General features: G+C 50.7%; 2 protein-coding genes across 2 annotated transcripts in view; both read right to left on the reverse strand.

Annotated features, from left to right (window-relative positions):
* Positions 1-26,977, reverse strand: part of LOC310920902 (olfactory receptor 14J1-like) — a gene marked incomplete at both ends in the record, with an annotated part of 261,934 nt that overhangs the window by 75,547 nt on the left and 159,410 nt on the right. The window lies entirely within an intron of this gene.
* Positions 19,461-20,855, reverse strand: LOC310921083 (olfactory receptor 14J1-like; the record flags this gene model as incomplete). Its single annotated transcript, XM_083881188.1, has 2 exons — positions 19,461-20,069; positions 20,685-20,855. The coding sequence occupies 2 exons, from the start codon at positions 20,853-20,855 to the stop codon at positions 19,461-19,463; spliced, it is 780 nt and encodes a 259-aa protein (XP_083737314.1).

Raw genomic sequence — 26,977 nt, forward strand, 5'->3', positions numbered from 1 at the left:
AAATTACAGTTTTATGGATAAAGTTCAAGTGGCAACCAGAAGAGGGACAAGGGCAGCCATTATCTACAATTGCCAAGGCAAAGGCAGCAGCACCTCCTGCTGTCACCTCAGGGGGAGTAAAACAGTGCTGAAAAGAGCGCTGGAAGCCGATCCTTTCTTTCTCTGCAGGCTGGGTCAGGGCAGCACAGGCGGGCCCTGAGCAATCAGGGCTGTTGGTGGGTGATTGTTGCTCTAGTGCCGAATTGAGGTGGACAAAGGCCTTGGAAGGCGAGGCAGGAGCAGGTGGGAAGGGGCCGGCGCTGCTGCTGCTCCTGCCCGGGAGCCCCGGCTGGGCCGGGCCGGCGCCCGCTGCGCTGCGGCTCCTGCTGCTGCCAGAGCCGGGCAGGACTCGGGGACAGGGAATGGACACGGGGGGACACCAAAGGCCTGCGGGGCTGCGGGGATGTTGGCGCTGGGGCCAGCGCCAGCACAGAGCTTCAGCCGCAATGAACCCAGAGGGAAAGGCTGGGGAAAGGCTCCATTGCAGCCTTTCTTTCCTCAGGGCTGTGAAGGGACTGAAATGAAAGGAGAACAAGCAGGGCCCGACCCCTCCTCCTTTGGGAGGAGCCCCATGGCTGGGGCTGTGAGGGGCCATGAGGGGCTGTGAGGGGCCATGAGGGGCTGTGAGGGGTCATGAGGGGCCAGGAGAGGTTCTGTGGGGCCATGAAGGGCTGTGAGGGGCCATGAGGAGCCTCAGCCCTGGCAGGAGGGGGGTCCCACCATGTCCCCAGGGCAGGGCAGCCCTGAGGGGCCGCCAGTGCAGACGTGGCAGCAGAGCGGGCTTGGGGCACCTCCGGGAAGGGATGAGACCCTTCCCCAGCTCCAAACCACACCAAACCCACCATTAACAGGTTTTCCATCTTTAAAATCCACTGGCTGCTTGGAGTTGACTGTACAGTTTAATCTTGGTGGGAAAACCAAGGAAATTTTCCCAGTGAGTGAAATCCAGCCATTGTTAATAATGTCTAAGATTTAAAAGTCTTACCAATGAAAAGTAATACTAATGAATAATAAGAACAAGAAATAAACCCCCAAATCCCAACACCCAGTACCACACCAAAATGGCAAACCTCATTTTCTTTACCATCACAGGGTTTGTGAAATCAAATCCTATTAACATTCTCCACCTCTGTCTTCCCCACCAGATAAATGAGGCTATTTGCAGTGTTTAATACATGTTACAATTGAGGGGTGGAGAGAAGAATGGGGAGACACTGCCAATTTCCATGTCAAACCCAGCAGGCCAACGCCAAAGTGGAGAGAATAAAATGGAATGGGGACGGGCTGGTCAGATGTTCCTCTAAAGGATCTGCTGAGCCCCAGCAGAGCCCTGGCAGAGCCAAGAGCAGCCCCAGCAGCCCCAGAGCCCGGCTGGAAGGAGGCACTTGGAGCAGGGAGTGGCAGCAGCTCCAGCTGTTCCCTGCAGTCCTGTCCCTGGGCCCCAGAGGGAAGAGGTTCCCACAGCCCCCAGCCAGGGACCCGCTCCCAAGGCTGTTGCCAGGGCAGCCAGGGCTGGCACCAGCTGTGATGCTCGGTTTCCCCGGGCCGGGCTTTAGGAATGGGATTCCCCAATTTCCTGATCCCGCTAAAACCGTGCCGCCCCTCGCTGCCCTCCAGCCTCCCATTGAAAGTACAAAAGGCAAAGACCCCAGGCTGGGAAAAGAACAATTTACTTGGAACAGCAACAATATAAGCAACAAATAGGAACAGAAAAAATATAGATAGCAGAAGGGGTATGGCAAACTATATACAAGTAAAAATAAAACAACACCAGTTGTTTCTTCCCAGCCATGCATTTCCTTCTGCCTGGAAAGGACATCCTTCCCCATGAAGGCAAAAGAGAGTCCCTTTCTTGCCTTTAGCCATGACCTTAGGTGGGATCGAATACGATGACAGGGCCATGGACAGACCCTCACATTCTTCAATCCCACCAAATTTCATTGCCAGGGGCACAGAAAAGGGACAGATTTCCTCCCAGCATGGATCACAGTGAATGTGGGTCACCAGGGTTCTGCAAAATGTGGGTCCTCTGATGGGGGATGTGGTTGGAGACTCAAATTATGCTCTTCCCACAGTCGAGGCACTCTCGGGGCTTCCCTTATCGATGCCTCCATTGGTGTTGAGTCAAGTGAGAGCTCTGGTTGAAGCTTTTCCCACACTGGGGACACTTATAGGGCCTCTCCCCAGTGTGGATGCGCCGGTGGGTGAGCAGGGTGGAGTTGTGCTTGAAGCCCTTCCTGCAGTCGGGGCAGCGGAAGGGCCTCTCATCAGTGTGAATGCGCTGGTGTGAGAGGAGAGTGGAACTGGTCTGAAACCTCTTCCCACACTCAGAACACTCATAGGGCCTCTCCCCAGTGTGGCTCATTTGGTGGATGATTAGCTGGCCCCTCTGGTTGAAGCCCTTCCCACATTCCCCACACTTGTATGGCCTTTCCTCAGCGTGGATGTTTTGGTGACGGACCAGACTGGAGCACTGGGTGAAGCTCTTCCCACATTTCTCACACTTGTAGGGCCGTTCCCTGGTGTGGATCCTCTGGTGGCTGATCAGGTGGGACCTTGTGCTGAAGCTCATCCCACATTCCCCACACTTGTGGGGCCTCTCCCCAGTGTGGATGCGCCGGTGGGTGACGAGGGTGGAGTTGTGCTTGAAGCCCTTCCTGCAGTCGGGGCAGCGGAAGGGCCTCTCCCCTGTGTGAATCCGCTGGTGGCAGATCACGTGGGACCTCCAGTTGAAGCTCTTCCCACACTCCAAGCACTTGTGTGGCTTCTCCCCATCATCAAGCTGCTCATGGACCAGCTCAGAGCCCTGGCTGAAGTTCTGTCCACTTTCTTGGAACTGCGGGGATCTTTCCTCCTCAGAGCACCCTGGGATGGGTTTGGAGCCCCTCCTCCTAAGGGATCTCTGGGGCTTTTCCTCACTGTTGGATTCCTGTGCTGTGGAGCCGCTCAAAACAGCCTCTTCCATGAGGTTCTGCTGTGGGGATTTGTTCTCCCTGGTCTCCAACCTCAGCTTCTTGTCTGGGGGAGGAAGGACAAGGAGAGGATGGGATTTGCCTCCGTGCCAGAGGGAAGGGGAAGGACAACCCCCCAGTCCATCCCCAGCAGGATGGTGTTGGCAGTGGGGTTGTCCTGCAGCCGGGGGCCGTGCTGGGCTGGGAGATGGAGCAGGAGAGAGGGGGAAAGGGGCACTGACTTCCTCCTCACCTGTCCAGATGTCCTGGGCCACCTTCCTCTTCATCGCAGCCTAAAGTAAAAAGTTAAACTAAAAATGCAGAAGCAAACAGCAACAACAGAAAAAACCAAACACAAAGTCAGAATACAACCTGACACCCAGTTAGTCAAGGTGTTGGTAGCACTCCAATCAATTTGTGACTCCTGTCCTCCTGCAGTGACAGATGGGGTTTTCTTGAAGCAGTGATCGTGTAGAAGGGTATAGTTTTTCTCTGAAAATCCAGTGGTGGGGTAGATGAGTCTGGTCCTCCTCTGGGAATCCAGTGGAAACAGGCTGCTTCTGCTGTGCTGAATGTCAGATTATATCCAGGTAGGAATGCTTGGCTCCTCCTTGTGGGAGGAGCATCTCACAATGGGATGATTTACTTTTATCAGTCATGCAGTGAACATCAATGCAGCCCATTAACAGAAGATAAGCCCCTGGAGGGAGGATGGGTTGTGGAAGAGATAAAGAACACTGCCCCACCTGGTTTTAACAGCTGGGCCATTAACAGAAGATAATCCCTGGAGTTATGAGGGATGGGCCATGGAAGAGATAAAGAACACTGCCCCACCTGGTTTTAACAGATGGGAATGGAATACAAACTTTTGGTTCCATCTTGCATTGCAACCCAGGACTATTGGTCAAATGCATATTCATGAAGACTATACACATTCAAACATTCCTTTGTGTGCACATTTTCTGGGAATTCTTCAGCTTAGTTTGACCCCTGACCTCATCATCCTAAAGTATGTGAAATAATTCAGATGTGATTTTAAAACTTTTGTGTTTTATTTCCTTTTGAGGTCACCTGGTCTGTGGTTTGGCAGTTATTGATGGCCAAAGGGTCAGTGGTGGATTCCTCCTGGCTCTTTCTGTGTTATTTGCCTGAGGTTTTTTCAGTGTTATCTTATCTTGCAGACATTTTAGCCAACGATTTTCTTTCAATCAACATTAGCCATTTCACTATTGTCAGCCAGTTACAGAAATACAGGCATCAGTCATTATTTCACAACCATAGTCACTTCTGCAAAGATAGTTAGCAGATTTTAATTTTTTTATATTAATATAGTCTATTAAATGGTATATTTATATTGTTGTTTATATTTGTAATTGTATTTATGATTATGTTTATGATTATTGTCTTTATATTATATATTTATAGTTTTATAATATACTCTATTTCAATATTTTGCAATACCATAAACTATAATACGCTTATCACACTGAAATATGCAATCTCCACAGGGATTAGGGTATTAACTGCTAAAGGGTGACAAATTAGACTATATCAAAAGTAGTTTAAAAGAGATTACAAACTGCACTGTGTCAAAATAATTTGCAAAAGCCAAGATATAAGTGTGAAAGCCAAGAACTACACAGTTATTTCTAACAGGTCTCCTGACCTAACAGAACACCAGGACTGTGCTAAATGAGCAGATTGAAGGAATTACAAGGATGCATGCTAGGAGTACTGAGGACACATGAAAGGCTGTCTTTGTTTGAAAGACAGGGATCTGCTGGGGAGGGGCAGGGCCTCCCTAAAAATGGAGAATTCAAATCCCCTCCCTGCAAATTATTATAATTTAGAAAAGGAAAGGGGCTTTCTTGCAGAGGGATGAGGTTAAGAAGAACAGTTCTTTACTAGTATATATAACAAGGCAAACAAACAACAACAACTACAGCATTAATAGCAAACACAACCAGGAACCTTGGGAGGCATTGTTTCACAAAGCCCGGGGCAGTCCAATCTCTTGGGACCCTGAGAGCACCAAGCTGGAACAGTGGGAAAAATCCCGGGCTGGTGGATGGGATCAGAAGCTGTGCAGTGGCAGCTGGAATGGCAGGGATGTCCCAGCAGGGCAGGGCAGTGTGGGGTCACAGAGCAGCAAAAAGCCTCAAGGCAGTGCCGAAGAAACGGCGGCAGCGGGATGGGGCTGGCCCAGCAGGGCAGGGGGAGACGAGCTCAGAATTCCTGGGCACATGAGCAGGGGTTGGCAGATTTCACAGGACTGGACTCTTGTTTCTTTAATCTGAAATTACTAAATGACTTCACTTGTCTTTGCAGCACTTTGAATGTGCCTCATCTCTTGGCATTTGCATCCAGCTGTTTCTTGAGAAAAGAGGTGGCCTGAGCAGCAACTAGACAGGAAGTCTGGCAGCAGTGCAGTCTGTCAGCTCAGCCACAAGACCCAGGAGCAGTATGAAAAGGAAATTATTCTGTGTCGTCCCTGAATTTCTTGCTTTCAAGTGTTTGAGTCTTTGCAGCAGCTTCTCACGCTGCTTCATGTAAACAATATAGTATTCTTAGAATTTATCTCTATGTTTTGCATTCTTGTTCTCTGAGAGAGAACTTGACTGATGGTCATATTGACCAATGGAGTCAGGAGGTTGTAACCTCCTTGGGCAAATCTTGGCCCTCTGTACAAAATGTATATAAGCCTATTGGAGTCAGATAATAAAGAGCTTTCCATGTTTCACCAAGCTGCTGACTGCTGTCCTCTGTGAATGTCCACTCCCACGTCACAACGTGTTGCCTCTAAAAGGCTGGGATAACATCTGGTGACCCCGACGTGTGGGAAGAGGGTCTCCAGTGCATCTGGTGACCCCTCCGTGTCTGGACTGCAGCTGGGTCGCATCTGCTGACCCTTTGTGTCTGAACGGCACATCTGGACACTGTCCGTGCCTGAACGGACTCCTGACGTGGGAGAACAGGTCACGCCGGTGACCTCCAACTGTGTGAGAGACTGCACGTCGGTGGACCTGTCTGCCCAGTGAGAGACTGAGCTGCTCTGCCTGAGGTATCGTGGTAAGAGATAACGATCTCTAAACCCTCCTCAGATGAGGAAACCCTCATGGTGGACCTTTGCCTTGAGGTCCTGAGGAGAGAAGAAGTCTCCTTTCCTGGAGATGCTCTCCAGAAATTGTTCTATTATGCTAGAACTCATGGGTTTTTTTGCAGCCTTGAAGAAGTTTTTTCTACAGCAGAGTGGAAGTCTTTGGGCGACTATCTGCTCCAGGTTTTCTTTGCAAATCGCAGTGTGAAACTTTTGAAACTGATATCCACCTGGAGCAGGCTGGAGAATGTGCTGCCTAAAGTACAGCCTTCCAGCTCTGAGGACAGCTCCAACCACATCGGGCTGGGTGCCAGGGAAGACAGTAGAGTCATTCCTCCTGTTCCTGCCCCTCGGAGACGGGCGGGACAGCCGACCCCGCTTCCTTGCAGCAGCATGGCGGGAAGCCTGCCTGCACTCAGCGCACCAGCTGAGGCGGGCATGGGGTCTCCTGCTGAGCAGACCCCTTTCGCACCCACGCCTCATTGGCGCTGGAGTGTGGAAAACCTCGGGGCTTCTGAAAGCCCCTCGGGATTGGCCCCCCTCCCAGTCCCGAGCCGCAGCTGAAAAAGCAGCGGCGGAGGCGAAAAATCGCCTCCCCCACTTCCCTCCCCCTCCGTGCCTTCCTGGCCTTGGAAGCGCCGAGAGTGCTCTTGGATCGGGGGGGAGGGGTGGTTTTTGGGGACTGTCCGCACTGTGGAATGTCAATAAGGTATTCCGTGTGGGGCGGAGCGGCCCCAAGGAGTGAAGGGGCCAGCCCGCGGCAGGCTGTAAAGCCCGCCCGGTCTGTGCGGGGGGGACCGCCGAGTCCATGGGGGACGGGGCAGCCCCAGAGATGCGGCGGGGCCGGCCCGGAACGGGCAACAGTGCCCACCCAACCCCCGCGGGGGGGAGCGGCCCCGGAGCGAGAAGAAACCCCCCCGCAGGGGCCAGTTCCGCCCGCGAGAAGGGGCGGGGCGACCCCGAGCCGAGTGGAAGCGAAACCGTCCGGCATCAGAGCCACAGCTGCGGCTCCGCTTGGGAATGCAGGGCTGGGACAGCCTCCCAGCCCCCCCGCTCCTCCCCGTGCCGATTGGGGCACTCCCCCCGTGCCTGTGGGGGCAGCGCTTGGCAAGCAGGACACGTCTCCTGCTGCGCTGTGGTCTCCCCCCGCGCTGAGCAGGAGCAGCGCGGCGGAGGCAGCTGTGGCCGATCTGTTCATTTTAAAGGGACAGCGCAATCACAAGCGGGTGTTCCCCTGCTACAGAGGGTCCCGGAGTCCCAGATCTCCCCCAGTCTCAGGTGATGTCCCAACCGAGGCTAATGCTGTGGGCGGCTGTGGGTCAGCACGGCGTCCCCTGCAGGGCAGGGATGGATTCCCCAGCTTTGGAGGTGCGGTGAGAAAAGCTCTCACCCCTGTCCTTGTGGAACACACGGGACAGGATTCAGAGGTGGATGATGCCTCATCTAATGCTCAGGCCAGCAAGACTAATGCTAAGGCCAGCAAAAAACAAAGAAAGAGAATGCAAAAAAGAGGAATCACTCCCTTGTTTCTTTGTGGAAGGTGTGGATGGCCGAATTACATGGCAGATGTTTGTAAGGCAAGCCATGTGAAAGGCCAGCCTCTGTCAAAAGGGCAGTGGGGTGCAAAGAGGAAGCGTGCTCGGACAGAAGAGTCTTCCCAGTCCCCACAGCCGATGGAGGTTTGATGGGAAAGTTCAGTCCCATACCCACCTCTCCCTGTCAGTGTCCCTGAAGGGACCAAAATTGTTTAATTTGTGTTTGAGTTTTCTGTTCACAGGACAAAGAGTTGGTGGTGAGAAGGCAGTTGCTCTGAAGTATTGAGCTGCCTGGATTTCACTGGACTGTTGCTCTGATCAGAGACTGTCCTGGAACAATTTGGAATGGACATTGCAATTTTTTCCTTTGTTGTTTGGCAGCTGGAATGGACTGTCTTTCAAGATCCATTCATCGCCCTTCATGACTTGTTTGGGAGTTGTTGGACCAGGATCATCTGAAATCTTCAACCAGTCCTGGGATGTTCCTGTGTTCTGCATCGAAACAGAACTCTGGGGACTGGAGGTTTTTTATAACACCTCCAAAAAGCCAATCCTCAATTGTGAATCTGAATGATTGTTTTCTGTGATTCATTTGTATCCTGCAGCTATCACTGGCTGATGAATGTCCAATTCCTTGCACGTTCTGGAATGGGTCATTTTTGCCCCATCTGCTACAAGGCGGCAAAATATTGTTTGAAAAAACAAACAAACAATCAAGTATTTTTTTTTGTTTGAGCTAATTATTGCTCGATTTCAGCCGCAAAAATGGCAATCAATCATTTTTGTATGAGCTCATTGCTTAATTGATAAATGCAGGCAACAATGCTTGCGAATTTGATGGGTGCAGATTTTTGTAAAATTCATACTCTCAGTATTATGGGAGGAATTTGAATGGAGCTTTGCAAGCAGTGTTTTTCTGCCAAATGCTCTGGAGCCATGAGCTGTTGCGAGTGGCAAGAATCCTTTGGATTTCTTTTTTGCGGCCCAAAAATATTCAGAAATTTAGTGCAAGGGCCCACTGTCTTTACAGATGATTTGGGAGGATGAGGTAGGCCAGTGTTCCTTGGAAGGATGATTTTGAGGGCAAGTTTTGGAAGCCCCTGAGGATGGGCAGCCCATTTGGTTGTTCGGGGCTGCTGTCATGGCATTTCCACAGTTTTCCCAGAAACTTTTTCATTTAGTCATGGATTTAATTTCTGTGGTCGACATGGCACACAGATGGGTTGTTCAATTTAAAGGGAGTCAGCAATGTTGTTTGTTCCATTTGCTGAAGAACCTTTTGTTGTGCCAGAGGCCTAGTTCTTCAAAAACCAAAAACGGGGAATGCAGGGTGAAGCCCCGCAAATTTAATTGGCAAAGGCTTTGCATGCCATGGAGCACCTTACAGATGCCACAGAATTTCACTAACCCTGCAAGGTGAAAAGCAAGAAACCATGACCGAATGAAGGTCAACAGAGGAGGAACCACTGGTCCTCCCATGGGAACAGAAATTGAACTGTAGTTCATTTTCTTTTTTCCTTTTTTCTTTTTTTTAAGGTAAAAAGGGTGAGATGTCGTCCCTGCATTTCTTCATTTCATGTGTTTGAGTCTTTGCAGCAGCTTCTCACGCTGCTTCATGTAAACAATAAGTATTCTTAGAATTTATCTCTATGTTTTGCATTCTTGTTCTCTGAGAGAGAACTTGACTGATGGTCATATTGACCAATGGAGTCAGGAGGTTGTAACCTCCTTGGGCCAATCTTGGCCCTCTGTACAAAATGTATATAAGCCTATTGGAGTCAGATAATAAAGAGCATTCCATGTTTCACCAAGCTGCTGCATGCTGTCCTCTGTAAAGGTCCGCCACCACGTCCCAACGTGTTGCCCCTCTAAAGGTGTGGGATAACATGGGTCCACCAATGGGAGATGGAGTTGGAGCAGTGCAGGAAGCTCTTCCCACAGTCAGGGCACTCAAAGGGCTTCCTTTACCAGTGCTTCCGTTGGTCTCTGTTAAAGTGAGAGCTCCTGGACAAGCTCTTCCCACAACCGGGACACTCGTAGGGCCAGTCCTTGGTTTGGATCCTCTGGTGACAGATCAGGTTGGATATCTGGCTGAAGCTCATCCCACATTCCCCACACTCGTGGGGCCTCTCCCCAGTGTGGATGCACCAGTGCCTGATGTGGGTGGAGTTGTGCTTGAAGCCCTTCCTGTAGCTGGGGCAGCGTAAGGGCCTCTCCTGTCTGTGAATCTACTGGTGGTTGATGAGATTGGAGCTGGTCTGAAACCTCACGACACTTGTAGAATTTGTCTCTCTTGTGGATGCGCTGGTGCCTGATGAGGGTGGAGTTGTGCTTGAAGCTCTTCCCACAGTCAGGGCAGCAGAAGGGCCTCTCCTCTCTGTGAATCCGCTGGTGAGAAAGAAGATGGGAGCGGGTGTGAAACCCCTTCCCACACTCAGGACACTCATAGGGCCTCTCCCCAGTGTGGATCATTTGGTGGATGCTCAGTTGGGACCTCTGGTTGAAGCCCTTCCCACATTCCCCACACTTGTATGGCCTTTCCTCAGCGTGGATATTCTTGTGGCGGATCAAGGCAGAGCTATGGCTGAAGCTCTTCCCACATTCCCCACACTGGTAGGGCCGTTCCCCAGTGTGGATCCTCTTGTGGCGGATCAGGCTAGATCTCTGGCTGAAGCTCTTCCCACATTCCCCACACTCATGGGGCCTCTCCCCAGTGTGGATGCGCTGGTGCCTGATGAGGAAGGAGTTATCTTTAAAGCCCTTCCCGCAGTCGGGGCAGCGAAAGGGCCTCTCCTCTCTGTGAATCCGTTGATGCTTGAGGAGATGGGAGCTGGTCTGAAACCTCTTCCCACACTGGGGACACCCGTAGGGCCTCTCCCCAGAGTGTCTGCGTTGGTGGGTGAGAAGTTGGGAGCTGCCGCTGAAGCTCTTCCCGCATTCCCCCGACTCGTAGGGCCATTCAGTGGTGTGGATCACCTGGTGCTGGATCAGGTTATTGATCTGGCTAAAGTCCTTCCCACACTCCAAGCACTTGTAGGGCTTCTCCCCATCATGAAGCTGCTCAGGGACAACCAGCTCCAAGCCCTGGCTGAAGCTCTGTCCACTTTCTTGGCACAAGATGGGTCTTTCCTCCTCACAGCTCCCTGGGATGGGTTTGGAGCCCCTCCTCCTAAGGGATCTCTGGGGCTTTTCCTCCCCATTGTATTCTTGCACTGTGAGGCTGCTCAAAATGGACTCTTTGAAGAGGTTCTCCCACAGGGATTTGTCCTCCCTGGTCTCCATCCTCAGGTTCTTGTCTGGAGGAGGAAGGACAAGGAGAGGATGGGATTTGCCTCCGTGCCAGAGGGAAGGGGAAGGAAATTCCCTCAGTCCATCCCCAGCAGGATGGTGGTGGCATTGGGGTTGTCCTGCAGCCGGGAGCCGTGCTGGGCTGGGAGATGGAGCAGGAAAGAGGGGGAAGGGGACACAGATTTCCACCTTCCCTGCCTGGATGTCCTGGGCCATCTTCCTCTTCATCGCAGCCTAAAGTAAAAAGTTAAACTAAAAATGCAGTAGCAAAAAAACCCCCAAAAATCTACTGACAGAATCAGAATACAACCTGACACCCAGTTAGTCAGAGGTGTTGGTAGCACTCTAATCAAATCTTAGCTCCTGTCCTCCTGCAGTGACAGATGTGGTTTTCTTGAAGCAAAGCTCCTCAAGAAGGGTGTAATTTTCTTCTGAAGGTCTAGTGGTGGAGGAAATGAGTCTGGTGCTCCTCTGGGAATCCAGTGGAAACAGGCTGCTTCTGGTGTGCTGAATCTCAGATTATATTCAGATAGGAATGCTTGGCTCCTCCCTGTGGGAGGAGCATCTCCCAATGGGATGATTTACTTTTATCAGTCATGCAGTAAGCATCAATGGCCCATTAATAGATGATAGGCCCCTGGAGGGAGGATGGGTTGTGGAAGAGATAAAGAACACTGCCCCACCTGGTTTTAACAGCTGGGCCGTTAACAGAAGATAATCCCTGGAGTTATGAGGGATGGGTCATGGAAGAGATAAAGAACACTGCCCCACCTGGTTTTAACAGATTGGAATGGAATACAAACTTTTGGTTCCATCTTGCATTGCAACCCAAGACTATTGGTCAAATGCATATTCATGAAGACTATACACATTTAAACATTCCTTTGAGTGCATATTTTCTAGGAATTCTTTATCTTAGTTCGACCCCTGACCTCATCTTCCTAAAGGATGTGCCATAATGCAGATGTGATTTTGAGACTTTTGTGTTTTATTACCTCTCAAGGCCACCTGGTCTGTGGTTTGGCAGTTATTGATGGCCAAAGGGTTGGTGGTGGATTCCTTCTGGCTCTTTCTGTGTTATTTGCCTGGGTTTTTTTTTTTTTTTTCAATGTTATCTTATCATCCAGACATTTTAGCCAATGTTTTTCTTTCAATCAACATCAGCCATTTCACTATTTTCAGTCAGTTACAGAAATACAGGCATCAGTCATTTTTTCCCTACCATAGTCACTTCTGCAAGGTAAATTAGCACATTTTATTTTTTAATAATAATATAGTCTATTAAATAGTATATTTATATTTCTGTTTATTTGTATTTGTGTTTATGTCTATGTTTATGATTATTGTCTTTATATTATGTATTTATAGTTTTATAAAATACTCTATTTCAATATTTTGCAATACCATAAACTGTAATACATTTTACACACTGAAATATGCAATCTCCACAGGGATTAGGGTATTAACTGCTAAAGGGTGACAAATTAGACTATATCAAAAGCAGTTTAAAAGAGATTACAAACTGCACTGTGTCAAAATAATTTGCAAAAGCCAAGATATAAGTGTGAAAGCCAAGAACTACACAGTTATTTCTAACAGGTCTCCTTGCCTAACAGAACACCAGGACTGTGCTAAATGAGCAGATTGAAGGAATTACAAGGATGCATGCTAGGAGTACTGAGGACACATGAAAGGCTGTCTTTGTTTGAAAGACAGGGATCTGCTGGGGAGGGGCAGGGCCACCCTAGAAATGGAGAATTCAAACCCCCTCCCTCCAAATTATTATAATTTAGAAAAGGAAAGGGGCTTTCAGCCAGAGGGATGAGGTTAAGAAGAACAATTCTTTACTAGTATATATAGCAAGGCAAACAAACAACAACAACTACAGCATTAATAGCAAACACAACCAGGAACCTTGGGAGGCATTGTTTCACAAAGCCCGGGGCAGTCCAATCTCTTGGGACCCTGAGAGCACCAAGCTGGAACAGTGGAAAAAATCCCGGGCTGGTGGATGGGATCAGAAGCTGTGCAGTGGCAGCTGGAATGGCAGGGATGTCCCAGCAGGGCAGGGCAGTGTGGGGTCACAGAGCAGCAAAAAGCCTCAAGGCAGCGCCAAAGAAACGGCGGCAGCGGGATGGGGCTGGCCCAGCAGGGCAGGGGGAGACGAGCTCAGAATTCCTGGGCACATGAGCAGGGGTTGGCAGATTTCACAGGACTCGACTCTTGTTTCTTTAATCTGAAATTACTAAATGACTTCACTTGTCTTTGCAGCACTTTGAATGTGCCTCATCTCTTGGCATTTGCATCCAGCTGTTTCTTGAGAAAAGAGGTGGCCTGAGCAGCAACTAGACAGGAAGTCTGGCAGCAGTGCAGTCTGTCAGCTCAGCCACAAGACCCAGGAGCAGTATGAAGAGAAAATTATTCGGTACTGAGGGCATATGCTTCAGTGTACAGGTTTGTACTCTGAGTCAAGTATTGTATTTTAAAATGCAAATGTAAACTTTGTGGTTTACATACAAGAGATGAATTCTTTAGAACCATAGATTTAAGATGGAGGCTGGAGGGCTGTAACTGAAGTGGCATAAATAGAAATCCGAGCAGTCCAGGCTGCTCCTGAAGCTGAGCACAAGGAAAGCTCAGCACTGCAGCAGCTCCCCACAGAGGTGGTGCCCTCTCCATGGCTGGGGTTGCTCAGGGCCCTGCTGGATAAAGCCCTGAGCAGCCTGGTCTGATCCCTCAGCTGCCCCTGCCGTGCTCTGGAGGTTGGGCTGGGGCACCTCCTGAGGCCCCTCCTGCCCCAAGTTGTTCTGTGATTGTGTCCCAGAGCCCTGCAGCAGCCAGCCTGGCTCAGGGCACCAGCCTGCACTTCCTCACTTTGGAGTTCTGCAGTGGCTTTGACTTGTCTGATTGTCCTTGGGAGATATTCTTCTCTTTAATGCTTCATTGCCATGACTATCTGTGCATGCACTGAAGAGAAATGAACTCAGTTTCTGGGGAAATGAGCAGCTGCAAGTTGAGGGTGTGAATTTTCGATGGTTGATAACTGGGTCTTGCAGGGCCTTGGGGCTGGCCATGGATTTCACAGCAAAGGCTGCAAAGACACTGGAACAGACTTGTCTCTGGATTTCTCAGTCCCTATGGATTGGTTTTCAAAACCTGTGGATGGATTGCTGAAAGTCTCTAGGTGCTTGTTGAACTCCAGGAGTTTGACCAGAGCAGACTTTCTTGGTTGATTTTCCAACCTATACTCTGAATTTTGAATTTGAACCATTCAAGACTGTGAAATTGAATTAAGTTGTTTTTTTTTTCTTCCCATGTCAGTAAAGTTTTTTAACTTTGAGAACTTTCTCAGTTTTCTGCCGGGGCATATGCTTGTCTTTGATGATTTTGCAGTTTTCTTCTTCAATACTGTTTTCATTACATGACTTTTATCAGTATTTTATAAATGCTTAATGTCTGAAAAGTGCAATTCAGATAAATTTATCACAGGCCATAATCAGCCTCAAAAATTTTCCAGATTATCTGAAAGGGGGTATAGGTAATTAAAAGGTGTCAAATACCAGTCACTTAGAGCTTGATCTCTCAAAGTACTCATCAGCATTTTTTAAACAGTATCCTTTTCCATCTCCTTTCATGTAAGAAAGGTCTTATTCCTGCCATCACGCTGTCCCACAATTAAAACCCCACAGCTCTGTTTAGTACCTGTAGGTAGTTGAATTGCACTGTTTCCTTTGAAACCAGGTACGTGCTTGGGCTGCAGCCCTTGAAAGAATTCCTGATTGCAACATAATTTTGTGTGTCACAGGAGGTTACTGCTGCTGGGAGGCTCTGTGCTCATCCTTTGGAAGAACATAAATAATACTGAAGGAAAAATCCAAAGGAAAGCTCAGACAACAGAGTCATTGATAGTTATACAGATCTTAATTTTGTCAGTTTTCCCTTCCTTTAATTTTTTAAAAAATATGTTTTTTTAAAGTGAAAGTCTGTATTTCAGCAAAAAATTATTTGAAAGTTTAATGGGCCATTCATTCACCCCAAATCTGGTACCAGTTCTTTGACTCCATGATGACTCAGAAAATTTGCAGTCATTCCTCTTGAACTTTTTCTCACCTCTTATCTTATCTTTTTCTTATCAGTGGTATTGCTGACAAAATTTAAAGGGCAATGTTTTGGAAAAAAACCCCTTTTTATAGATCATCAGATTATTTTCATTGTGGGAAAGAGGTATTAGTTGGAAATAGATTCTCTTAGGGCACGTAAGATTTTCTATTTTGAGGTGATGTGTTGAAAGAGATTCATGGAAAGATTTGACCCATTTATCTCCATCTGATTTTAGGGGGAAGATGTGCAGGCTCTGAAGAGCAGCATTTGATGGCCTCAAGTTGGGGAACTCCAAACCCAAGGTGTCTGTTTGGGAAAACGTTGATTTCTGTAGAGCAGGTACTAAAGTTGGGGCCAGAGCTGGGAAATGTGGCTCCCAGCCCAGAGCCATCATCTCCATAAAACCACTCCTCCAAAGTCCTGGCATATTTTGGGATAGCCTGCACCTCAACAGTGAAAACCAAAGCCTTGAATAAAGAACAGAGAAGGGAAAGGGTAAAAAATGTCAAAGAAAGTAATTTGCATGACTTGGGAGCAGAGAAATCATTTCAGTGAGCCATCTCTGACAGAGAGTTTTGGAAAACGAACACAGAATATTAAATTGACTGCAGGGAAAAAGCCAACTCCATGCTCAGGCCATGATATTTATCAAAAGCAAGTCTGTGATTGCAGGAACTCTCCTGCACAGAGGAATCCTGCAGGGCCAGCTGCTCTCCGGAAGGAGCCTGTGAGCTCCATCAGCCTTTTTGTCAAGCAGGGGCCAAGTCCCAAGTGTAGCAAGTGATTGAAAGATCCTGCCCAACCCCTGCCCAGGTGACCCAAGGTGAAGGGAGGGGGGAGACCCCAGAGCCTTTTGGGGACACCTGGGACACACCTGGGACCCCCTGGAATCCCTTTGGGAGACCCCAGACTCTTTTGGGGACACTTGGGAACCCCTGGGCCCATCTGGGGAGCCCAAAGATCCCCTTGGGATCTCCACAAAACCCTCTTGGGACCCCCCCAAACTCCTCTAGGCCTCCCTTGGGACACCCCCAGACCCATTTGGGGAACCTCCTGGGGACCCCAGAGCCATTTGGGGACACTTGGGGACCCCCAAGACTCTCCTGGGATCCCCCCAGACACATTTGGGACACCCCTGACACCCCAGACCCTTTGGGGGCACCTGGGACTCCCCCACACCCATTTGGGGAGCTCTTTGGGATCCCCCCAAACTCCTCAGAGACCCCCTTGGGACACCCCCAGACCCATTTGGGAACCTTCAGACTACCCAAAATATTCCCCTGGGCCACCCAAGACCCATTTCTGCCTCTCCCCCTCCCTTTCACCCCCCTCCCAGACCCCCCTGGGTAATTTAGGGGATATATTGGAGATAGTTTGGAGTAAATTTGAGGAATATTTTGGGGTAATTTTGGCCATATTTTGGGACTATTTTGAGCTAATTTTGGTCTAATTCTGAGGTAATTTTGCTGATTTTTTGGGGATAATTTGGGGTAATTTTGGGGGTGTTTTGGGGCAATTGTGAGGATATTTTGGGGATATTTTGCACTTATTCTGGTGCAATTTTGGGAGATGTTTTTGGTAAATTTGGGGTAATTTTGGCTTTTTGAGAGTACATATTTTGGGGATATTTTGTGGTAACTTTTTGTGTAATTTTGCGGATATTTTTGGGTAATTTGGAGACAGGGGAGAGAAAATTCCCTGGGAATGTTTCCAAAAAGTTCCCAAACACCTACGGGGTGGGTGCCTAAAATGTCCCTGAAATATTCAAAAAAAAACCTCCAAAAAATGTGTGGGGAATGTTTCTCTAATTCCCCAAGATATCCCAAGAATATTCCCAAAAATGTGCACGGCATGTTTCTAAAATCCCCTGAAACAGACCCAAAAAACATTCCCAAATATGGGCAGGGAGTGTTTCTAAAATCGATTGATATATTCTGAAAATTTCCCAAAAGTGTTCATGGAATGTTTCTAAAATGTCCGCAAAATGTTCCCCAAAAATTCCCAATAATGTGCGTGGACTGCTTCTGAAAGGTCCCTGAAATATTCCCAAAATATTCCCAGAATCCACTGAAGACATCCCCAAAATATCAACAAAATATCCCTGGAATATCTCCAAAGTGTTACCAAAATATTTCTGGGATGTTCCCAAAACATTCCCAAAATGTCCCTGAAATATGCCAACAACTTCATCAAAATATCCCCCAAATATTCCTAATTCTGCCCAAAATATTCAAAGAGTGTTTCTAAAATGTTTCTGAAATGTTCCTAAAATATTTCCAGAAATTTCTCAAAATGTCCCCAAAATACCCCCAAGAACATGCCCAAACTATTCCCAAATATCCCTACACTGTTACCAAAATATCTGAAAAAATATCCCCCAAATATTTTTTAAATTTCATTGCTGAGCTGTAATGGCCCATTAACAGAAGAGATCCCCATGGAGGTAATGGGAGGGTGAACAGAGATAAGAATCAATGCCCCACCTGGTTTTAACAGCTGCCTTGTTATCAGAAAGGCACTTGCACCCTCCCTCCTGGAGATACAACAGATAAAGAAAAAACACCTCCCCAGCCAGGTTCCAAAAGATGGAATAGAATAAAAATTTTTGGTTTTTTTTTTTTTTATAGTTGGGGGGGGGTTGTGGGGTTTTTTTGTTTCTTTTGGTTTTTTTGTAGGTTTTCCTGGGGTTTTTTTGTTTGTTTTGTTTTTTGTTTGTTTTGTTAGAATACCCAAGACAGACTTTATGGCTGACATAAATTCGACTTTGTCCCCAGGCCCTGCCCACCATGTCCCTCATCCCAGCCCTGGCACTCCTATGGATCAGGAACAGTGTGGCCAGCAGGAGCAGGGCAGAGATTCTTCCCCTGTGCTGGGCACTGCTTGAGGCAGCACCTCGAGTGCTGTGTCCAGTTCTGGGCCCCCCAGTTTAGGAACAACAGGGAGGGGCTGGAGCGTGTCCAGAGAAGGGAACAAGGCTGGGGAGGGCTCTGGAACACAAGTCCAGGGAGGAGCAGCTGCGGGAGCTGGGCTTGTTTCTCCTGGACAAGAGGAGGCTCAGGGGAGACAAGGCAGTGTCAGGGCACAGCTTGGACTGCATGATGTCCAAGGTCATTTCCAGCCTTGCTGATTGTGTGATTCTCTGAAAGCAGCCTTGCAGCAGTGTCAGGATGAGGCCTGGGCCTCCTCTTCAGAAGGTGCAGCAGCCCAGGTCCCTCAGCTTCTCCTGACAGCCCCAAAGCCCATCCTGCCAGTCCTGCAGAGCCTCTGCAGCTCCTCCTAATGGCCCACGACAGGAGCCCCACAGCCAGACACAGCAGCCCAGATGTGCCCCCCTGGCCTGGGGTGCCTCTGGCAAGGGAGCAGCCCCAGGCACTGCAGGAGCCTGCAGACAATTCCTGAAGCACTTGGAGGATGATCCTGCTCCCCAAGGGATGTTCCCATGGTGCCAACTCAGGAACTGCAATGGGGAGTGGGGCCAGAGAGGAAAGGGCAACCAGGGATGGGCTGTTTGCAGGGGAGGGAACAGGGGAAGGCCACAGGAAGAAATTTGTAGCAGGAAGTGTAAAGAAAGCCAAGGTGAAACAAAGGAAATGTTGAGGGCAGTTTGGGGGTGGCTGCCAGGCAGCCCTGGCTCTGAGCAACAACGTCTGCAGTGGCACAGGAAACTCAGAACTGATGGGAACAAACTCTCTGTGTGACTTGAGAGGCCACGCCAAAGCTGAGTGGTTTCCCTGCTGTGGCCCAGCCCTTCCTGGCCCCAGGGGCTGATGGCATTTGTGCTTCCTCAGGTTCATCTCCCCACACCAACAGCATGGGGGTGCTGAGGCCTGCTCTGGGCAGTGCAAACAGGGGCTCCTGAGGCAGCGCTGCCGTGTCTGTGCCTGCAAGGATGCGGCCCCTGTGTGAGCTGGGGGAGAGGCCAGGGCTGCCCAGGGGGGATGTTGTTGGCACTGCCCATGGCCTGTCCCTGCTGCAGCCCCGGCACTGCCACCCCCAGCCCTGTGCCCGGCCCCGAGAGCCCTCAGGCCCTACAGCAACACCAGGGCCAGGAGGGCAGCGGGGCAGGGCCACGGCAGCAGCACTGGCAGCACCAAGGGCTGCTGCTCCTGGGCACAGCTGCTGTGCCAGCCCTGATCTGCCCCCAGCTCTGCACACAGACATTGCTGCTGCAGCTGCAGAGAAGGGAACAAAAGGGGCATCTCTGCAGAAAACTTGGCTGGGAGATCCTTGAGTTCTTTAAAAGCCACCAAGAGTGCAGCCCCTCAATGACACAGTCTGTGGTCACAGGGAACGTGGAGCAAAACAAAATGCGAAATGGAACAAACAGTGATATACCTTTGTTGACAATATGAAAAAAGCAAAACACGGGGAAAAAAACTCATAACCAAACAAGAGGAACTATCAAAGATGACTTTTATTACAAGTAATTTGCAGAAATTGACCAGCAGTTTAATGTTTCTGAAAACATCCAGTCATCAGTCTCCACACTGCAGCCTTGAGCTCCTGGTTCCTCAGGCTGTAGATGAGGGGGTTCAGGGCTGGAGACCCCACTGAGTACAGAACTGACAGGGCCAAATCCAGGGATGGGGAGGACATGGAGGGGGGCTTCAGGTAGGCAAAAACTGCAATGCTTACAAACAGGGAGACCACAGCCAGATGAGGGAGGCAGGTGGAAAAGGCTTTGTGCCGTCCCTGCTCAGAGGGGATCCTTAGCACCACCCTGATGATCTGCACATAGGAGAAAACAATGAACACAAAACAGCCAAGTGCTATACAGCAACAAACTGCAAGAAGCCCAAGTTCCCTGAGATAGGATTTGGAGCAGGAGAGCCTGAGGATCTGGGGGATTTCACAGAAGAACTGGCCCAGGTCATTTCCCTTGCACAGGGGCAGGGAAAATGTATTAGCTGTGTTCATGAGAGCATTGAGAAAGGCACTGGCCCAGGCAGCTGCTGCCATGTGGGCACAAGCTCTGCTGCCCAGGAGGGTCCCGTAGTGCAGGGGTTTGCAGATGGACACGTAGCGGTCATAGCACATGATGGTGTCAGGGTCCGCAAACATATGCGGGGAACCTGATGGTTCGTTTTGGAGATCTCAAAGCGCAAAAGACACAACAGGGGACAAACCAGTTTGCTTAAACAAAAATTGCACTTTTATTTAGTGCCCACAATGCGATAATAGGGAAAGAAAATAGAGAATAGTGAGAAAGATAGAGAAAGAGAGGAAGGGGGATTATAGCTACCAGGTGGAGAGTCGGAGGTCCTCAAGACGTAGAGATGCCCATAGACGCGATCTTCTCCAGTGGGGTGTACACAAAGGGTGCACGGGATCTGCAGAGTCTTTATAGGCTGGTCGGGAAGAGGACCAAGGCGAGTGGAACGGAGCCAAAGAGGGCACTGGGCCAGTGCAGGCACCTGCGTCAAAGTTGGGTGCTCAGGAACAAGCAGCAAGCTGTACCCTTCTAGCACGGTCAGTATAACCAGCTCAGTCCACTGTAACGAGCTACTATTGTTCTTGCATTCCATTCTCATGGAGATGCGTATCAGTCCTCGGCAGGCGCCCCACCTCAGCCAGGCCAGGGGCTCTCCCCAGTCTCTCCGGGGGTCTTGGTCTTCAACCATCGGAGACAGTTGTGAGGCATAACACATCCTCGGACAGACTCTGACAGATGGTCAGCAGGAAATACTCTGCTGTGATAAAGAACAGAAAGAAAAAGGCCTGTACAGCACATCCTGCATAGGAGATGTTCCTGGTGTCCCAGAGGTAATTGTGCATGGCTTTGGGGACAGTGGTGCAGATGGAGCCCAGGTCACTGAGGGCCAGGTGGAGAAGGAAGAAGAACATGGGGCTGTGCAGGTGGTGGCCGCAGGCTGCAGCGCTAATGACGAGGCCGTTGGCCAGGAGGGCAGCCAGGGAGATGCCCAGGAAGAGGCAGAAGTGCAGGAGCTGCAGCTGCCTCGTGTCTGCCAATGCCAGCAGGAGGAAGTGGCTGATGGAGCTGCTGTTGGACATTTGTGGTGTCTTGGCATGGGGATCTGTAAAAAGAGTAATCATGGAATAGTTCAGTTAGGGGAGGACTTTGAATATCCCAGCCCAGCTTGATGGTACTTTCCCCCCACTGCCTGCCCAGGGCTCTGCTGCCTGGAGCTGTCCCTGCCTGCAGCTGCTTCCCTGTGCCCAGGGCTGGGCCCTGCCAGTGCTGCCAGAGCCCAGCCCAGCCCTGGGGGCTCAGCTCTGCCCTGCAGAGCCCTCCCAGCTCAGGCACTGCCCAGGGGCAGCTCTGGCTCTGCAGGCTCTGATGGCAACCTCAGAGCAACCCTGAGGAGGCTGGAAAAGTGATTCTGGTGCTGCCTGCAAGGGGTCCTGTGCTGATTTCTGTCACTGCCTGGTTTAGTAAGGTCTGAGAGAAAATTGTTGGGTTTTCTTCTCAACCTGAACTGAGAGGTGAATATTTATGTCCAATTTCCCATCCAGGCAATTCAGAGATGTAGATTAAAAAGCAGGATTTCCCTACTTATGCAGCCCCTGCCTCACTGTGCTCCCTGTATAATCTACTTGGAAGTGTTCTGCAGTTAAATGTCATGCTGGGAGCAGTCCTGAACAATTCAGTATCCTCACCACACAAGCCTTACCAGCTATCACCTTCCACCCAGATCTTGTCCCCCAGTGCTGGGAGCAGCTCCCAGGGCTGGCTGAGAGCTGTCCCTGGCAGGCAGCAGAGTCCCTGCCCCAGCACAGCGCCCTGAGCTGCAGGACCCTGCTCTGCAGGACAGCCCTGGGCACCCCTGGCTGCTCTACACAGGAGAGAAGCAGAGAATGTACTCACAGAGTCTGTAGGCATTGCGATGGTCCAGCTTTAGGAGAGGACTGCAGGAGCTGCAGCTGCATTGTCCTGCAGCCAGAGGTTCCTGTGCCAAGGGCTGGGAGTGATTCTCCCCCAGGCACTTGTCAGCCCCTTCCCAGCCCTGAGTGATTGAAGCTCTCTGTGCCTGTGTGCTGTGCCCGGGGTGGCTGCAGGCAGTGCCCCAGCCCTGCTGGGCTGGGAGAAGAGCTGCTCATCAAGAGAAATGTGGTTTTGAAGCTCTTCTTGGTTGCCAGGAGCTGCCTCTGTACCAGGAGCCCAGCCCAGCTCAGCAGCACAGACACAGCACAAGGACTTCAATGACCCTCTTGGGGCTTGGTGATGAAGCCCTGAACATCAGTCCCTGAAAGGGAGATGAAGAAATCTCTCCAGAGCTCCAGGTCAGAATCAAACTCCAAAGTTTCTGGAAGTTTTAATGGGTCCCACTGTGGGACACAACAGAGAAAGTGTCCCCAGGCCCCAGGCAGAGCAGAGAACTGCAGGCAGTGATGACAGGTGGGGACAAAGAGAAGCCAAGTCCTGGTGCCCTGGGGCACAGCAGCCTCTGTGCCACCAAAGGCTGTGAGCAGACACCTTGTCCTGAGGCCCTGGGGCCTCCTGGCACAGCCCCAGCAAGGCTGGGCACTGTCAGCCCCTTGTCCTGCCCTCAGCATCCCCCTCCCATCCCAGGGGCCTCAAGGATCTGCTGGAAGGAGTCCCTGGGGAGCCTTGGTCAGGAATGGCCCTGGGGGGCTCCTTAATGCTCCCAGGGACTGCAGGTTCTTCAAAGGACTTTGGGTTTTCTTTTGCCTTGGAGTCTCTGAGAGGTCTCTGCAATCCTGGCCTCCAATTATCTGCTGTAATTAGTCCCTTGAGAGGTTTTGTCAGTAATGACACTCAGTGGGGCTCATTAATGCTTCAAGATACATCAGTTATTTTAAGGTACTTGATGTTTCCCTTTTGATACAGACTCTCAGAGGTTTGTGCAATCATGGCCCCCATTATCTGCTTTAATGAGTCCCTTGGGAGCTTTGTATTGACACTCAGTGGGGCTCATTCATGCTTTGAGAAACTGGAAGTTTTAAAGGTACTTTCGATTTTCCTTCCCACACTGAATCTCTAAGAGTTTTTTGTGCAATCCTGGCCTTCAATTCTCTCCTCCAAGGACTCCATGAGGAGCCTGTGTTGGGGATGGACATCAGTGGGACCCATTAATGCTTCCAGACACTTTGGGCATTTCTCCTGACTTTGACTCCTGCAAAGGTTTGTGCAATCTCCTCTCAGGCCCTGAGGTTCCAGGGCTCAACTCCAAATGCACCACGGGGCTCATTAGGATCAAACAAGTCCTGACAAACCATGGCTGTGCCTTGATTTCCCTCTGGTCTGGTGCAGTTCATTAGGAAGGTTTCCTACTGCAGTTATGGAGAAAAGTTTCCAAGAGCTTCTAAGAAAAACACATTTCTATTTGAAAGGATGTATTTTATTACTGTTCTTTTTAGAGAAGAGTCGACTGACACATTCAGTGACTGATATTGACCCAGAGTCTCTCCCAAGAAAGTCTGGTGTGGCCAGTTAAGCTGTGCCTTGAGCTCTGACCCAGTGTGGACAACCTTGCTCCACATTCCTCACTCCCATCCTGTCTCCCCCGATTCCCCTGCAACATGCTTTGCTTGGAAAACTGGCTGCATTCAGCCAACATAAGGGGTTTTCTTCTTTTATTTTTTGAAGCAATCTAAAACTCTTGAGTTTCTCTATTGAAAACAGACACACTCCTCAAGTGTGTGCCAAGGCCAAGGGGCCACCAAGGAGGTTCCCCTTCCCCAAGGCAGAACCATGCAAGGAATGATTTAGACACACAGGAAGTTCTGCAAGAAACACAAATCCAGAGTTGGCTGAAGGCAGAATTAGACCAACTCCTGAAGGACAGACAAGCTTTGAACTCCTTGCAGCTCCAAGCTGCAGGTGGGTTGTTGGGAGGTGTGTGAGTGAGCCCAGAGTGAGGGCAAGGGAAATGCAGAGAGCCCTGGAAGTGCTTGCGTGCAGACAGGCAGTGGGGAAGGGCATTGCTCGTCAATGCCCCATCCCTGGAAACATTCCAGTCCAGCTGGGAAAGGGCTCTGAACAACCTGATCTGCTGAAAGATGTCCCTGCTCATGGCAGGGGTTTGGATGAGATGAGCACTGCAGAGCTCTTCCCATCCAAACCATTCCAGGACTGCACGGGGACAAGGGGCTGCTCACTGCCCTCCATCCACTCCCCTGACTCCTCCTTGTCTCTGCTGGAGCCCACATCCAGCAGCCAAAGGCAGCCCCTGCTCTGGCCTTTCCCCCCTGCCCCAGGGGCTGCCAGAGCCAGGGGGGCACAGGTGACCTTTAGGCTCTGCAGGGCTCAGGCCCAGCGGCTGTGCCAGAGTCAGGGCTGAGGTGACACTCTGTGGGCTGGGGCAGAGGCCAGGCAGAAATGAGCCCTGAAGCAGCAGCTCTGCAGTGGTGGCCACCAGGCCGGGTTGCCAAGGGAGGCTTCTGGCCATGGCCTGGAAGCAGCTGCTGCTGCCAAGGTGCCTTTGGTGCCTCAGGCTCTCCCTGGCACAGCCCCCAGCACGGCACTCTGCACTTGTGCCCGAGCCCTTCCCTGTCTTGGGGCTGGCCTGGGGCTTTTCCTGCAGCGGGATCTGCCCTGGGCTTGGCACAGGAAAGGCAGTTCATGCTGGAGCAGGAGGTTCTGCCTGGAATGGGCTCAAACAACTTCAGAAAAACCCTGTTTTCTTAAAAATTTCTTCCTAGAGCAATATTTTCTTATAATTGTTATAGCTCCTATAATGTGGAGCAAATTACTCTCTTTTTTAATTGACTCTGTGATGTAAATGAATCTTTCTGTCAAATCCAGATCTGAATCAGTCATAGCTGTATTTATAGAAATCTATCTGGTATTCCATTATTTATCCTGTAGGACAAATTGCATTTTGGTTCAATTCCACCTCTCCAATCTTTCACACATAAAACTTTGACAAAGTCTGGGGCTAGGATTGGATCCAGATGCTGCCAGTCTCCTCTCTCAGATGGAATTTTTAGAGTCTAGGCATCCTGGAGGGGTTTGAGGATCCATGGTGGCTGTTGGGTGTCATTTCTCCACCTCAGGACTCAGCAGGAGTTTCTCCAATGCAGAAATGAAGCTTTTGCCTGAAGCTCCCACTGTGCCCAGGACAGGAAGCCCTGGGAGTGTCTGGGACATCCCGGCTCTTTGGCAGCCTGGGCACTCCTGGGGTGTCGCCGTGGAGCCCCCGTGAGTGCCTGTGACAGATGGGTGCCTTTGCAGCCCAAGGTGCCCTGGGATGTGCCCATGGCATGGCTGGGACTGCCTCTGCCCACAGGGCTCTTGAGCATCCCAGCTCAGGCCTGGGGCCAGAGTCCCTTGCCATGGCAACCATTTGCAGTCCCATTGCCAGGGCCAGGGGATGCCAGAAGGGATCCCAGAATGGGCTGAGTTGGGAGGGAGCCATCAGGATCCTGGAGTGCAACTGCTGGCCCTGCACAGGACAGCCCAACAATCCCAGCCTGGGCCTGGCAGCGCTGTCCAAAGGCTGCTGGAGCTCAGAGAGCCCTGGAGCTGTGAGCCTTCCCTGGGAGCCTGTTCAGTGGCCCAGCAGCCTCTGGGGGAAAAACCTTTTCCTGAGATCCAACCCAAAGCTGCCCCGAGTCAGCTCCAGCCGTTGCCTGCAGTCCTGTCCCTGGGCCCCAGAGGGAAGAGGTTCCCACAGCCCCCAGCCAGAGACCCACTCCCAAGGCTGTTGCCAGGGCAGCCAGGGCTGGCACCAGCTGTGATGCTCAGTTTCCCCGGGCCGGGCTTTAGGAATGGGATTCCCCAATTTCCTGCTCCTGCTAAAACCGTGCTGCCCCTGGCTGCCCTCCAGCCTCCCACTGAAAGTACAAAAGGCAAAGAGCCCAGGCTGGGATAAGAACAATTTACTGGCAACAGCAACAGGATAAGCAACAAACAGGAACAGAAACAACAGTGATAACAGAAGGGGATAAGACAAACTATATCCATGGAAATTGCAACCAATTACCAACTGGCTCACTCAGCAACACATTTTATCCTGCATGGGAAGAACACCCTTCTTGGGAGAGAGAGAGAGAGAGTCCCTTTCCTGACCCCAGCAATGACCTGATATGGGATCAAGGACAATGACAGGGCCATGGCCAGACCCTGACGTTCTTTAATCCCACCTCACATCATTACCAGGGGCAGGGAAAAGGACAGGTGTCTTCCCAGTGTGGATCATAGGGAATGTGGGTCACTAGGGCTCTGCCCAGTGTGGGTCCTCTGATGGGGATGAGGCTGGAGACTCATATGAAGCTGTCCCCACAGTTGAGGCACCCACAGGTCTTCCCTCACCGGTGCCTCTGTGAGTGTCGGGTAAAGTTAGAGCTTTTGGTGAAGCTCTTCCCACACTGGGGACACTCGTGGGGCCTCTCCCCAGTGTGGATGCACCAGTGGGTGACGAGGTGGGAGTTGTGCTTGAAGCCCTTCCTGCAGTCGGGGCAGCGGAAGGGCCTCTCCTCTCTGTGAATCTGCTGGTGCCTGAGGAGATCTGAGCTGTGCTGAAACCTCTTTCTACACTCAGAACACTCATAGGGCCTCTCCCCAGCATGGATCATTTGGTGGATGATCAGCTGGGACCTCCGGTTGAAGCCCTTCCCACATTCCCCACACTTGTATGGCCTTTCCTCAGCGTGGGTGTTCTGGTGGCAGATCAAGGTGCAGCGTTGGCTGAAGCTCTTCCCACATTGCTCACACTGGTAGGGCCGTTCCCTGGTGTGGATCCTCTGGTGGGAGATCAGGGTGGATCTGTCACTGAAGCTCGTCCCAGGCTCTGCCAGGGCTCTGCTGGGGCTCCAGCCTGGCCAAGGTGGGGCCTGCTCTCACCTGGCGCCCGCTGACAGCTCTGCACCAGCTCTGCGCCTTTCCCAGCAGCCTCCCTGACCTTGCTGCTTTCTCACTGGGGCAAAACTCTCCTCCACACACAGAGACTGCACTTAGGGATACAAATCCAAGGGGCAGGAACTCAAATGCTCTCCAGTCAGAGCTCAAGGCCTGCAGATGCACAGGGTGTTTGGGCTGCCCC

The sequence above is a fragment of the Zosterops lateralis genome (genome assembly GCF_965231275.1).
Source record: "Zosterops lateralis genome assembly, chromosome: 32".
In the NCBI taxonomy this organism is placed as follows: Eukaryota; Metazoa; Chordata; class Aves; order Passeriformes; family Zosteropidae; genus Zosterops; species Zosterops lateralis.